The sequence below is a fragment of the Lissotriton helveticus genome, chromosome 3_2 (genome assembly GCF_964261635.1).
Source record: "Lissotriton helveticus chromosome 3_2, aLisHel1.1, whole genome shotgun sequence".
In the NCBI taxonomy this organism is placed as follows: domain Eukaryota; kingdom Metazoa; phylum Chordata; class Amphibia; order Caudata; family Salamandridae; genus Lissotriton; species Lissotriton helveticus.
The window spans coordinates 127,822,247-127,837,140 of record NC_136062.1 but is presented as its reverse complement, the minus strand read 5'-3'; the positions used below and the strand labels follow the sequence as shown (position 1 = coordinate 127,837,140).

Genomic DNA, 14,894 nt, shown 5'->3' with positions numbered 1-14,894 from the left:
CCGGCACGAGCTCGATTGCGCCTTTTTGCAGCATCGCCACCACTTCCTGCTGCAATAAGTGCAAGTGCTCTGCGGACATAGGCCTTTGCCTCGGTGGGATGTTGGGTGGAGTGGATGTCAGCTCTAGGCAATAACCATACTGGATTAGTTGTCGCACCCACCTGTCTGTGGTGATGTTTCTCCAGACGGGCAGGAACTGCTGCAGTCTCCCCCCGACAGGTGTTATGTGGTCGGGGGGCAGTGACAGAAAGTCACTGTTTGCTTGGAGTAGAGGTGCGGGAGCTGTTGTTTCCTCTGCCGCGACCTCTGTTGCTGTTATTCCTATAACCTCCCTTGTTCTGTTTAGTGAACGAGGATTGCGTTCCACCTTTGGAGAACTGGGATTGTTGCCCCATCTGTCCTCTGGTGACTCCACGTGCACCTGAGCGACGAAAATTGCTGCCACGAAACTGTTGGGACTGCAGGGCCCCCATAGACTTAGCAGTTTCCGTGTCCTTCTTTATTTTCTCTAGGGTGGTGTCAACATCCGGACCAAACAGACTATCAGGATTGACTGGCTGATTCAGAATTGTTGTTTGAATATCCTGCTTAAACCCTGAGATGCGTAGCCAGGCTTGTCTTCTCAGCATAACGCTAGTGTTGATAGCCCTAGCAGCTGTGTCCGCAGCGTCAAGTGCACACTTGATGGCTGCGTTTGATATTAGCTTTCCTTCCTCAATAAGCATTTTGGTGCCTTCTTGGAACTGTGGGGGCAGGTGTTGTATAACCTGTTCTAGGGTGTCGTAGTGCGCCCTATCATAACGCGCCAGGAGCGCCTGTGTATTTGCGATGCGCCAAAAGTTTGCCGCCTGTGCAGCCACTCTTTTGCCTCCTGCCTCAAGCACTTTGGACTCCTTATCCGGGGGAGGAGCTTCACCCGTTGTCTGGGAGTTGGCACGTTTCCTGGCATTGGCAACCACAAGAGAGTCCAGTGGCAATTGTCCCCGGATGTAGACGGGGTCCGCAGGCGCAGGCCTGTACTTCTTTTCAATGCGAGGGTTGACCACTCTCGCCCTTGTAGGCTCCTTAAAAATGTCCCCAGCATGTTTGAGAACACCTTTCAGCATAGGAAGTGTCTTTACTGTCCTTTCAGATATGGCAAAGGTGTCAAAAAGGAAGTCTTCCTCAACCGGGTCGGCATGCATGTCCACATCATGATTGGCTGCCGCCCGTTCAATTAGTGCATGAAATCCTGCTGAGTCCTCAGTCGGGGATGCACGTGCATTAAAGGTCTGCGGGTCTTGGCCCACACCTTGGGTGTTCTGGTCACCAGTGTCGTCGTAAGAATCTGGTTGTACATCAGGTTCATCGACAGGGAAATTGTACTGTTCATCCTCATCATATTCCTCACCCACAGAGTGTTCTGGGGAGGGAGTTGGGCTCCGTCTTGGAGGAGGCTGAATCGGTTCCGTGAGGCCTGAGGCGTCAAGGGGCACCCTCTTCTTTTTCAACGGGATGACGTAGGGGTCCACCGGCTCCGAAGTGATCTTCCGTTTATAGAGTGTCAGCTTGCCGGTGGCAGCATCGATGAAATGCTCTGAATCGTCTCCCGATTCGAGTACACGACGTGGAAGAGGGTCAGGCAGCGAGGAACCCTGTTTCGGAGCCGATTTCGTCGAAAACGCTTTCGGCGCCTCCTTAGGTGGCAAGAGAAAAAGGAGTTTCCCAGAAGGCTTAGCCGGAGCGTCCTTTTGCGGCTGCGGTGATGGCATCGGAGCCGATGGAGCAAAGGCTTTCTCCCTGATTCTCTGCAGTGACTCCGCAATGGGGGACGGTACACTGCCAGTGGGTTTCGTCGCCGACAAGGATGCTTTGAGCGGTCCCTCGGATCCGACGTCCTCGCGGGCCTTGTGCGGTTTGGGCGCGGAAACCGTCTTCGGCTCCTCCGAATCTTGAGGCCGGGGCGCAGACTTCTTGGGCGTAGCCTCTTTGGAGCCGACCTTGGCGGGCTTGGACGGCGCCGGAGCCGCTGATCCGTGCCGACCATCTTTCTTGGGGGCCCCTTCCTCGGGCGTCGGCTTCGATTTCGGAGCATCGGAATCGACAGACTTCCTCGGCTTCTGCGGACCGGAGGTCGACGGAGCCGACGGGGTGACGGGCACCGACTTCTTCACAGGCACGGCAGCCATCTTAGGGACACTCGAGTCCTTTGGTTTCAGTTTCGATTTCGGGTCGGCCATTTTAGGTGTTGACGACCCCGACGGTTTCAGTTTCGGTTTCGAAACATCGTGCCCAGCAAGTGAGTCCGTAGCCGGGCCCGAAGGCGGGGCTGTGGCTTGCGGCAACGGGTCCTGGGTAAGGCCGACAGGCGATCCCGTGTCCCGGTCGGTATCCTCGAAACCTTCGGGGCAGAGCTCGTCCGCAGAGCTATCCGCCGCGGCCCCATAAATCTCATCGTCGTCTCCTACCTCTTCGACGTATTCGAGGACCTGACCCGCGACTCCGTCGTCGTCTCCCGGATCCGCCTCGACCTCCGTCTGTGATGGGGAGATTTGCAGAAGGTGACCCTGGACCTCTTCTTCCGGGTCGCCGAAGATGTTCTCCGGATCTGGGGCCGCTTGCCTAGCTTCCAAGCGCACCGCGCGCCGAAGCTTGAGAGTTTTCTTGGAGCGGAACTGTGCACAGGCCTTGCACTTGCCGTCGTCGTGGTCCGGTGAAAGGCACTTGTTACACACAGGGTGTAGATCGATGTGTGGGTACTTGGACCCACAGAGCGGGCAGTACTTGAACGGGCTCCGCTCCATGTCCGTAAAGGCTCGCTGTCGTGTCGCGATGAGAAGGCCTCAAAGTTTAGAAAGCGAAGAAAACTCCGCTTATTCCGGCTTCAAGAGACGGAAGACTCGAGACCGAGCGCAGACAATACCGACGCAAGAAAATCGAGGCCTTTTGGCCGGTAAAAGATAGTTTTACTTGGTTCCGACAGTAAGACGTCGAGACCACATCCGAACCCAATGGCGGAAAAAAACAATCTGGGGATGGAGCCGATGCCCATGCGCACTGTAGTCCAGGGGAGGAGCCACCTATCTCAGGATACTTCGAAGACTCTTCCAGGACAACAATGTGCAATCATCCGAGCCCAACACTAGGCGGCGATCTAATGCTAAGATATGAATTTAGCAGCCCACATGCCTCGAACACTATATTAGCTATTTGAAAGCTCAATTTCAAATATGCCCATCGAGCTCCAAGGTCCCAAGGAAACAACTGTGTGTAATAGTCAGCAATAACTTCTCTTCTGGTGCATTTCATGTACAGGTCCAAGAAGCTTTAACATTGTACTTTAATGCACTCACAATGTAACTAGCCTAAGAGACGTGTCTGCTTCATCTTTTTCACTTGGATTGTGTGGGAAAGGTATTTACACTGCAGGCAGCGAAACCCAAACTGCACACAACTAGGACGGGTAACCTTTCTGTTAGGGAACGGTAAATTTAGCGCTTGACACAGATGGTATGGCAAGAACAACTTCCAAACGAGATATTAATCCACAAAATTATGAGCACCACCATAAATAGAAGAACTTCCAGGCACTAATGCCCATGTTTCCTTTAGGAACGCAAGTGCACCCACTGTCTTCCAGTGTGCAGGGTCTCTGCTAGAGGCGCATAAAGAGAAAGATTTCCAGAGCTTTTTAAAGCTGAAGTGTGGAAGGCAGATTTGTATTGGTGCGTGCAACAAATGATTGTGCTATTATGGGAGCAGCACATTTGCTCCACAATAGCTTTGCTAGGCTCCACTGGAGGAGGGTTTAGAATAACTTCTAGAGCACAGAGTTGTTTGCAGTGCCGCCTGCTCACATACTGGCATGGAGTGGTGAACAGGAAATAGCACAAGGAAGTACCTGCACAAGGACAGAGTGAAAAAATTTGAAGAAGAGGAGGGAGTTGGCGTGTGAGATAAGCAGATTGAAGGGTTTCAGAAAGATGTGTGGAGAAAAACGGCCTAAGTGTCTAGAAGAGTGAGAGACTGTAGAGTAAAGTGGTGTCAAGGGGGGAAAGAGTTATAGAGACACTCTGAACACCACTACCCAGATCTTAGCAATGTTCAGTTCATGGTCTGATATTTTCAGTTCTAATTATTATTAAGATTCCCATTGTTGTACACATATTTGATACCACTAACAAGCGTTGGCAAAATCAATAGGTCTGGCTTCTTTTAGGTGCATGCTTGTTGTGTGATATGTCTTGATGCAACACCAGAAAATGTCTGGACGCAACACCAGAGCAGTACCCAAATACTGGTTAAGAGGTACGTTATGTGAAGGGAAGGCATGGCTTGGCAGTTCGGGCTGGACTGTTCCCATGAGGCACAGGGTCAGACTGATTTGCATATCGCCATGTCTGAACTGGGGTGGCAGAGTGGGCTAAACAACGGTGATGGATTAAACCCAGATCTGTTGACTGGGTGTGAGTGTTTGATTGGTTCAGATGCTCCGTCCATCACCAATAATTCACTCCCCTTTACTTCAAGTGCAGCATTAACCCTATGAGCACCATTTGCTTATCTGAGGGTTTCTCACAAAAGTGCCTCGTCCAGCCACTGTCACATTGCCTCTGACTCTTCCCACCCCCTCTACTCATCCCAAACCTGCTGCTGTAATCTCCAAATACTTTCTAGACCTTTCCCGCCACTAACCTTTTCAATGCAACTAAAAAACTCACATCTCCACCGCTCAAATTAATTTCATATCTCCCTATATTAATTCACTACTGATCCTGTTTGGGTTCTGGAGTAACGTGCTACTCCTCGAAAAGCACTTTGATACCTCATCAGGGATTTTGTATGAAGGCGTTTCTACTTAGCCAGAGCTACGCCATGTTTATTGTGGTGCAGTTTCTATGCCCTGAAGGTGTGTGTGCATCTTCAAAGGATGGTGGGGCTTAGAAATGGCCTGTTGTCCTCTGCGGAAGGGAGGGATACACACAGCACATAGCCATCTACTATCCAATGAGAGGCTATATCGTGCAATGACTGAGTGCCCTTTCTTTTCTGGTGCTTTGCAGCTTTGTGAAATTTCTGGTGTTTTAAGATCTTCTTAGACTTTCTTGCCGCTAAAATGGATGTAATTTCTGATGTTTGTATGTTAGGATCGTCTTCATTTTGCTCGCAAGAAACTGTCACTCATAGTCGCTGAAATGTCACACATGGCAATCTGGAACCTTGGCAGCTATGAATAGAGAATATATTCCTTATAACTACAGCGTCCTGTCTTCATAAAAGGGGCCCCTCCTCTAATTTAAACACAGAAAGAGGACAACTCGAAGGCTCCTACTCTAGAGAGAGAAGGAGCACACTCAAACGAGGTCTAGCTGAGGGGCAGCCATTTTATATACTTCCCTCCAGGCAGACTTAAAACCACCATATTAGACAACCCAAATCAATCCTAACTAATTCTCACTGCATCTGTCTTTGCCTCTCTGTTTAGCGCCAATAAACCGCTGGTGAACGTGCGCTTAATAAGTAATTTTATCACATCATACTATGGAATACACCAACCTGGTAACCACCTCTAACACATGACAGTATCCTAATCCCACTCATAAATTGTATGAACTAAAAAAAAAAAAAAATTATATATATATATATATATATAAAATATGAATTATTTCCTTACTCACAGGAATTACTGATTTATTCTGGTCCAATCCTACTGGGACACTGACCCCTAGCCTGGTCCTTTCTCTCTAATATTCAGCACTACACCCCAGCTGGCAGACCTACCGCAAGAACAGTCAATATGCCCTGCCCCATCCCAAATTAAACAGCTCCGACATTGAGAGATATGATCCCAACTCCTGGAGCATTAATTATTCTAAAAATCTCTCCAAAACTGCTATGAAAAGGTTCAAACATACCCTGGTCAAACAATTTCTGGAACAACTAATAGCAGACACCTACTTCAGCACAGACAAGGGTAATCTAAAGACTGATTTAATCTTCTAGCATAACGTCCAGCAAAGAGGAGAACTCTTCTCTCTCCTTCATTCACAAGTAATACAACCAAAATTCTGCACTATTGCTCCCTCCCAAAGCTTCAAAGGAGAGGTCATCATATCCATCTTTAGGATGAGGAACATACTAATTCAAGCAATTAATCAACACCTCACCATTCCCTGAAACTTATCTACCTTATAGCGCAATACAACCCAGCAGCAACTCCCCAACAAGACCACACTGCTACATTACCTGCCAACTACGCTCCCACCGAACTCTAATGGCTATACAGCAACCCACCCACATCGCCGTCATATACCTATACCTACACCAGGACAAAACCTGCCCCAATCCTAGGATCTCCACAGAGTTCTCCCAAGCTGCTTCGAACACAAACACTATATCCAACATCGAACGCACCCAGCGAAAACGAACTCATTACACCTCCAACCCCAACTCCGATTTCGCCATGAATATGATTCTCTGCCCACTACAAACATTGGAACCATCGCTTGTCCCCGCTCCTGTGTTCCCAAAACCATCCCTGACCTAAACAGAACCCTTAGCCAAACAGAAAATAAAATGGACTGTAAAACACACTGATAGCCTTGCCAAGACCTATGTAAAACGCTCAATAAATAAATAAAAATGCTTAATTTAAAAACTGCTTTATTTTTAAAGCTTTAAAATAACTTTTTTTAAAGTATTAAATTATTTCATTTGATTTAGGTTTTAAAGCCTTTTTAAATTCAAACCTATATTTGACAATTGCCTCACCAAAAACCATACTTGCAAATGTTTACTGTGAAAACAGACAAAAAAGTGGACAGTTTGTTTGGGGGCGAGAAGGAAGACAAAGGTATAAACAGACCTATTCTTTTATTACTAATTAAATGTTATCTAATTTAATTATTATCCTTAACCTAACCTTAATATTTAGGCTATTATTTGTTTTAATTATGTTTAATGTTTGTAGCTCATTGTCCTCCCTCTAAGCAGTTACACTAACCATTGTAGCTGAATTAATAATACATTATTTTGTATTCCCTAATACAAACACTTAATATTTTTAATTAATTAATTTAACCATGTCCTTTGGCTACATCGATGTATTGGCATTAAGGTCATTTGGCTATACACTTTGAAGGCTCCCACAATGTTGAGTGCAGTCTGCCCTCTCTTAGTTCCAGTCTTAACTCTGGGAGGATATCAACTGGAGAAAGTGAAGCTTTTTGATCACCAGCTATTAGCATAATTGTGTGATTGTAACCACGTATGATAGCATAGCTGTTCAAAGTTTGGCTGTTCACTGAATCTAGATGGTACTCTGGTTTTGTACACATAATGAATTCTCTGCATGGTCAGTGGACCCCGAGTTAAGACTAGGCTACTTAAACTTTTATAAACCTGCTATTGTTGGTCAAAGGGGGATTAACTATTTGGATGAGACAGAATGACAGGCATAAAGTACAGCAGTTGGACACTGATAGTAACGATATTTTAATAATCAAGATAAAGGTTCATGTTGCTGAGGACCTTATACTTTTTAGTGTTTATGCTAGAGGGCTTCCTGGAGGGAAAGCCTCAGGTACAGTCGCTCTTCTTGATTCTTATCTCAACCAGTATAAAGGAGGGGGAAATATACTAGTTGCCAGGGACTTCAACTGTTCCTCTGAACCACTAGATATTAACGATGTAGACCTAGGCCATGAGGAGGACTTGCAATGGGACATCCCGCAACTAACATTGAAGCCCATTAAGAAATGGTCGGAAGCTGCTTTACAGTTAAAATCGCTTTGTCTGGAGCATGGATTAAGGGCGGTTAATGGGAGGGCGAAATCGGACAAGCCTGGCTCTCCCACTTACAATTGTGGGTTGCGATGTAGTCGTATAGACTATATACGACTCAACAAGGAATATTGGCCTTGCCTAATAGACATGATCGTTTTGGAAAGGGTGGAAAGTGATCATAACCCCCTGGTATTATCATTTCACCTAGTAGGAAGTCATGTTGTAGTTGACTCTCCTGCGGGTGTATAACTACACCCAAGTAATGATACCAGGAGAGTACAATGGAAAATTGGTCGAATGGTCGAATTTACTAAATAAAGAGGATCAGTTAGAGGCTATTAACCAGCTGGTGGTAAAGGTGACCATAGACCTCCAAAACTGTTATATACGACAAGAAAATAAGTCCAGTGTTACCTCCATTCATACTGAATTTTTTAACAAGCTGAAGGGCTTTTTTATAACTAGTATTCAAAAATCCTAAAATTATGCCAAAGCATCGGTTGATTCATGGTATGGGAAATCATGTAGGGCGGCCTACAGAGCACTAGCAATAAGATCTAAAAACAGGGATAGGATTCAAAATGCGAGGGTGGAGTACAAGTTAGTGCAACATAAGGCCAAAAGGGAATGAGACGAGCAATATTGGAAAGAGCTGTACCATGCTAGCAAAGACAGGAACATGGTCGCATTCTAGCATTTCTTTAAGTGGGGCAAGGGAAAGCCCAGCCAAACGCCAACCAACCATTTAGCTCCTGAACTTTGGGTTTCACACTTTAAGATACAGTTCGCCAATAACGCTTGAGAATGTGAACTATTCCAGGGTCCCCCGATTATTTATGTTGGTAACTCCCCCTTGCACTTTACTAAGCAGGAAGTTGATATTGCACTCAATACTGTACCGAGTGGTAGGGCGCCCGGGCTTGACTGCGTTCCTGCTGACCTGTTCTTGTACAATCATGGATGGGTGCGGAGATCATACAGATTTTTAAAAAAGGGGATCGTTCAGATCCTGGCAACTTAATCGATTGCATCCAGAAGGTGACAGCTAGGCTTGAGTTGAGTAGAATTCAGGGTTGGATCGATGAGTTTGATATCCTTTCACCTTTACAGGCTGGGTTGCGCTCACACCAGAGCACAATAGACCAGGCTTTTAGATTTGTTTTAATTTATTGGCGCGTGGTGATCCTTAAAGGTGGTAGAATATATGCCGCATTCGTAGATCTCAAGTCGGCATTTGACTTAGTTCCACGTGCTAAGACAGATTTCCGATTGCCAGAGGGGTCCGACAGCATTGTGTACTGGCACCAACACTATTTTCCCTGTACATTAATAGGGTGACACAGTACTTTTCAGATCATCCCACTGATGCCCCTACTCTTGATGTAAGGAAGATCCCTCTGTTAATATTTGCAGATGATACTCTGTTTATTTCCAAAATGCAACAAGGTCTGCAGACGGCAATTGTGAGATTTGAAGTGTTCTGCCGGGATCACTACCTTAAAATTAACATAGACAAGACTAAGTTCATGGTGTTACATAAACAAATGATCGTAAGAGGGAGAGTCACCATGAACGATGACATACTTGAGCAGACCCAAGTTCTTATGCACCTGGGTATCACGCTAGGTTGTAAATTAAATTGGAACTCGCATATAGACCAGTTGGTACTTCAACACGCACAATTATCTGGTGCCTTGTTGAAAGAACAGCACCTTTCCCATATGAAGCAGATTGCCCCAGTGTTAAAAATCGATAATTGAAAAATCACTGCTTCTGTCCTGTATGGGGCCAAATTATGGGGCTTTAGTAATTTAGCGGCACTAACAACTTCTCAAAATAAATTTATGAGGGATAGAATAGGTCTTCCTCAATCCACTCCATTATTACCCATCTATTATGATTTGGAATGCCAGTTTCTAGAGGATGTGGCACGCTATAGACCTGTGGCCTACTGGAGGAGGCTCTGGGTTACCCCCGAGCTCATCCAGTACGCACAAGCTCTACTTGAGATCAGGGATGCTGATAGTGTGGGTAAAATCCTATGGCTAAGGCAGCTCTCCAACCTCCGACCCATATCCCTCCTACCCTATCTTAGTAAGCTTGCCGAGAAACATGTCAACGCACACCTGTCCAATTTCATCGAGGCAGCGGGCGGCCTAGACCACTCTCAATCTGGTTTTAGGCCTAACCATAGCACAGAGTCTGCTCTCCTGTCAGTGACTGATATCATCAGGATGTCACTTGACGGAGGGAGCTCAGTAATTCTGGTGCTATTGGATCTGTCCGCTGCCTTCGACACGGTGTCGCATACAATTCTTCTCGGCCGCTTGAGGGAGGTGGGAATAAGAGGGACTGCCATGGCTTGGCTAGAAAGCTTTCTTGCGGAGCGCTAACAAGGTGTCAAATTAGGCTCCCACAAATCCATCTGTAGGGAGCTTACCAAGGGAGTGCCACATGGCTCATGTTTAAGCCCTACGTTATTTAACGTATACGTGGCCCCCTTGGCAGACATTACAAGATCTTACGGGTTCTCCCCAATCTCCTACGCTGATGACACCCAGTTGCTGTACCATTTCCAAACTCTCACACCAACAGTTATACAATCTTTTCAAAATGGTATGAGAGCCGTGGCAGATTGGATGGCCCAGAACTTCCTCCAATGCAACGTGACCAAAACTGAAGTCATGTTGTTTGGAGGGGCCACCCTACTATGGTCCCCCGACTGGTCGCCACTTGAGCTGGGACCTGTCCCCGTACCAAAACAGAGTGTCAAAAATCTGGGAGTGCGCCTAGACCAAGCATTGACATTAAAAGATCATGTCAATCAAGTTACTGGAACTTGTTTCAGAGTAATTGGCCTCTTACGACGCATTTTCCCCTTCCTGCCTGACATCGACAGGAAGACGCTGGTACAAGCATTGGTCATCGGTCGGATGGACTATTGCAATGGACTTCTCACATCTGCCAATCAAGAACAACTGGACAGACTGCAGGTAGTACAGAATACCGCAGCTAGGCTCATCTTGAATGCTTTTCCCCGTACTCCTTCTCGCCCACTCCTCTCTCACCTCCATTGGCTTCCGGTGAGACAACGTGTCAACTTTAAAATATGCTGCATAATGCACAAGTGTATTTATGGGTCTGGCCCCAAATACCTAAAAGACATATTCGTCCTTTACTCACCAGGACGTGTTCTACGCTCTAGTAGCACTATGTTGCTGAAGGTGCCCAGAGTGACAAGAGCAAGACAAGGAGGACGGGCCCTCTCGCTAAGGGCCCCATGTTATGGAACTCTCTACCCTCACAGCTGAGATATACCCCTAATCTCCTCTCCTTCAGGAAAAATCTAAAAACATACCTCTTCACACAAGATCAATGATCTCTCCTGTTATCCGTACAGTCCTATATCTCAGGACGTTCTTTAATGCCTTACCAGAAGCAACGCGCGGAGATACCCATTCGGGGCTGATTCAGGCGCGCTATAAATTTATAAATAAATAAATAAAGGCCATTTACAATGATAAGGGCCTTAATTCTTTGTGGCAAAATCCTGCATATAATGCGTTCCCATCTCAAAAGGATCTCAAGGAGCTATATTGGAATATGGTCACCATGAAACGGTTTATGTCTTTAACCAGGCCCTCTTTGTTAAGAGATTTCATGGAGTCCAAAGACGCTTCTGCTTATGAAAGGAATTGGGATTTTATTACGGTACCTTGTGATAGGAAATGGTACCACCAATTTAAGGTGGGCATCCTCCCTATTAATTCATTCACTGGTAAATGGGGTTTAGGTACTTGTATGAAATGCCCATTCTGCCCGACTCAGTCAGAAACAATAGCTCACATCCTACTCGTTTGTATGGCTTATATAAAATTGCGGCGCATATGGTTGAAACCCATCTGTCTATTGATGGGGATCAATACTGGCACTGAAGCGTTAAGGATATTAAAAACGGATAGTAAGGAATCAACTGTAATTGCGGTTGCCAAATTTTTACATGGAATGTGGATGACCCGTGCCTATAGGCTGAGTAAGATATAACTGCCATTGGATATACTGGTCTTTGAAAAGAAACTATATTTTTTAATCTGGTCTTAATCAAATTCTGGTTTTTATAGTACTATGGCCTGGGATTTTTGGTACCTTTTATTGCGTTTTAGATTCATTTATTGTATTTAACGATGGGGGTATTTATGGACTTATTATAGATAAGGTTATTTTTCTATTGTAATGAAATTGGAATGTTATGTTATTATTGTTTTAAATGTAAATGTCTTTCATGATCATGTATCGAAATAAAGACTTTTCGAATCTAATTCTCTGCCAAAATCTCAGAAGCTTCACCAGGCCCTGCACTTGTCTCATACAGTAACTATTCTTCTTTGTGAAAAGATTTCCACCTCCTTTATTATAAATTCAGGAATTACTAACAAATTCACAAGTGTACTTTCTAGGGGAAAATGCACTTTTATAAATAGTACAGCATTCAGTAAAACGCTTGTCTTCCATTTAAACAAAATAAATACCTTTTTTGCACTCTCTGGACCTGCCTCATCAAAGCGAAAACGAACAATGCGAAAGTCTTTACAATAAATAATTAACTCTGTCGGGTTGAATTTAAGTTTGTGATTTGATGTCAGTATCTTCTGCTTCCTCTTCGTGTCGTTTACTGAAAGGAAAATAATAACAGATTAAAATAAGGGGAATATAGGTATCCATGCAAATATACAAACATGATCACTGAACTGCAGACGAACAACATGCAAGCAACAATGCCATATTTGCCTGGAAGAAGGGTTTCATCTGAAGTTTCAAGTAAGGATTTTGAGGCCAACAGAACTGGGTTCTGGGCTGGGTTCACTATATGGTTCTGTTTTAAAATTATTATTAAATGACTTTCACGGGGAGACAAAAGCTAAATGAACAATTGATGGATGGAATGCCGAACAATGCCAATTCAAAGTCCAATTCACCCAAAGTCACAGATCTGGGTTGAACTTGTGTTTTTTGCTCACCACGCCACGCCATTTTGAAACCCAGCCATAGGCAAATCAGACTTGACCCTGCTCCTAATGGACAGTCCAGCACAAACTGCCAAACCAGGTCCTCACTGGACCCCAAACAAACATCCTGGGACCTGGGTGAGGGTCATATGCAAATCAGTCTTGACACTCCTCCTCATGGAAACAGTCCTGCCAAGCCAGATCCTCCCTGGACCAGAAACAACCATCCTGAGAACGGTTTTGGGGTATCACCCCTCTTCAGACAGGCTAACTTTAATTTATAGGCACAGTGAGCATGGGACCGACGTCTGGGCATACCCTTCCCACGTAGGGTGACAAAAGCAAAAAGAAGAGATGAGACAGCATCCATGAAGCACAATGTAGGACTTTAAACTCGTTTGTTGCTTCGAACGTTCTGTGCCAGGGCTAAACGTTCGAAGAAACAGGTGCGGCTGCATCGGCCAACGGACGTGCGCAGCACTACCAAGGTAGTGCTTGCGACGACCATTGGCCGACGGCAGCAGCCAAGGGGTTAATAGGCCCACAAGATAGATCACATTTTCCCACTCCATGTGCGACCTTCACCTTCCCCACGGTACTAATTCAGCTTAACCTTCATTTTCAGAATACACTTCACAATGCCAAACACATTTTCAAACACAAAGCAACCCTGTACAAAACATAAATCATATGCTAACACAACATCCATCATACATGCATACAACCAACAATATGCAGTAGGTGAACAACAGCTTGCATCAAGCCCAGTGCCAATTGGTAACAGGGTATAGGACACCTTAACCTCACATTTTTAAGCCCCTGGTCACTGGCAAGGCAAGAGGGGAGTACAATTTCCACCACTCTCCCATGGGCAAGTGTGAGGGGTGTAATGCAAAGCCTTTCTCCATGTATTTTGGCAGTGTGAAGGAGAAGGGGCCAACCCCCCCACTCTCACTTCTGCAATGTTAGGAGGCTTAACGTTTTGGTCGTGGAGAGTGTAGGGGCACATAGAACTTTAAAAAACTTCAGCTAGAAGTTCAGCCAGCTGAAAAGAAATAGAAAAGATACTACTCCACTTCACATAAGGAGCGTACTACTCTGTAATGCTCTCATATATTTACCAAAAAGGGAAGTTGAGAAAATGTCCTTCTCTGTAAGAAGCCTATCTAAACAGGTCTTTCGCATGGCTGCTGAACTTTAACAATGCACGCCAATAAGACTCAAACCCCTACCTTCACATGTACTTTGTGAAAATATTGCCTCTTGTCCCCTCAGAGAAAACATCCACTTTGCAGAACTCAATCATTAATGATCCAATTCCTATCACCACTTCACTTTTTAAATATATTTTGCAGTCAAGGAGCCAACTGGACTCATCACACAAATTAAACAAGCATTTGCAATGCAATTGGTCTCGCCTTTGGGACCTTTTATGTATTTAGCTATGCAATATCTTAGCCTGGGTGCTGAAACATCAACTGTTCTTTAACATGGAGGGAAAATAAGCATCAAACTGCGTGACATGCCAGGTATGGGAACACATGGAGAGAAATATTGCCTTCCAGTGGGACATGGTAAAGTCCAAAGCTCTGTTTTTAACATGAAATCAGGGCCTTCGGTAGTCATATCACTGAAAATACAAGATTTGAAAAAAATATTGTCTACGGGTGCTCATGGAAGACAATTTCTATGGATTGGAATCTAGGTAATGCCCAAGTGATTCTGGTATTTTACTGACCTCTGCTGGTCGTTTTCTCTCTATTAAGTTAAATAGAGGCAGTTACCAGAAAAATTAAAATGATAAAGTCCATAAGCAGAAAGCAATTCTGGTATTTTACTGACCTCTGCTGTTCGTTTGCTATCAAGACAGTTAAATAGAGGCAGTTGAACAGAAAAAAAGTCCCTAAGCAAAAGCAGATAATTCCTAGGGCTGATCTCCAGAGCCCATAAAGCAGGGGGGCTCATATCAGCTTACTAAGACTATATTTAACCTCACTAATGTGTAAGAGTCTCCCAGTCAAACGAGCATTTGCAATGCAATAAGTCGCGCATTTGAGAGAGTTTGAGCAATTGGCATTGTAAATGACTGCCTATTATTTATGTGTTCCTTTTAAAACAGATAAA

The 14,894-nt window shown here is 45.0% G+C and overlaps 1 protein-coding gene across 1 annotated transcript in view; it reads right to left on the bottom strand.

The window, feature by feature from the left end:
* MTMR10 (myotubularin related protein 10) overlaps window positions 1-14,894 on the bottom strand; it is a 434,430-nt gene that overhangs the window by 235,473 nt on the left and 184,063 nt on the right. The window contains exon 5 of the mRNA XM_078684918.1: window positions 12,294-12,436. Within this exon, the coding sequence (XP_078541044.1) occupies window positions 12,294-12,436 (143 nt within the window). The remainder of the gene's footprint in view (window positions 1-12,293; window positions 12,437-14,894) is intronic.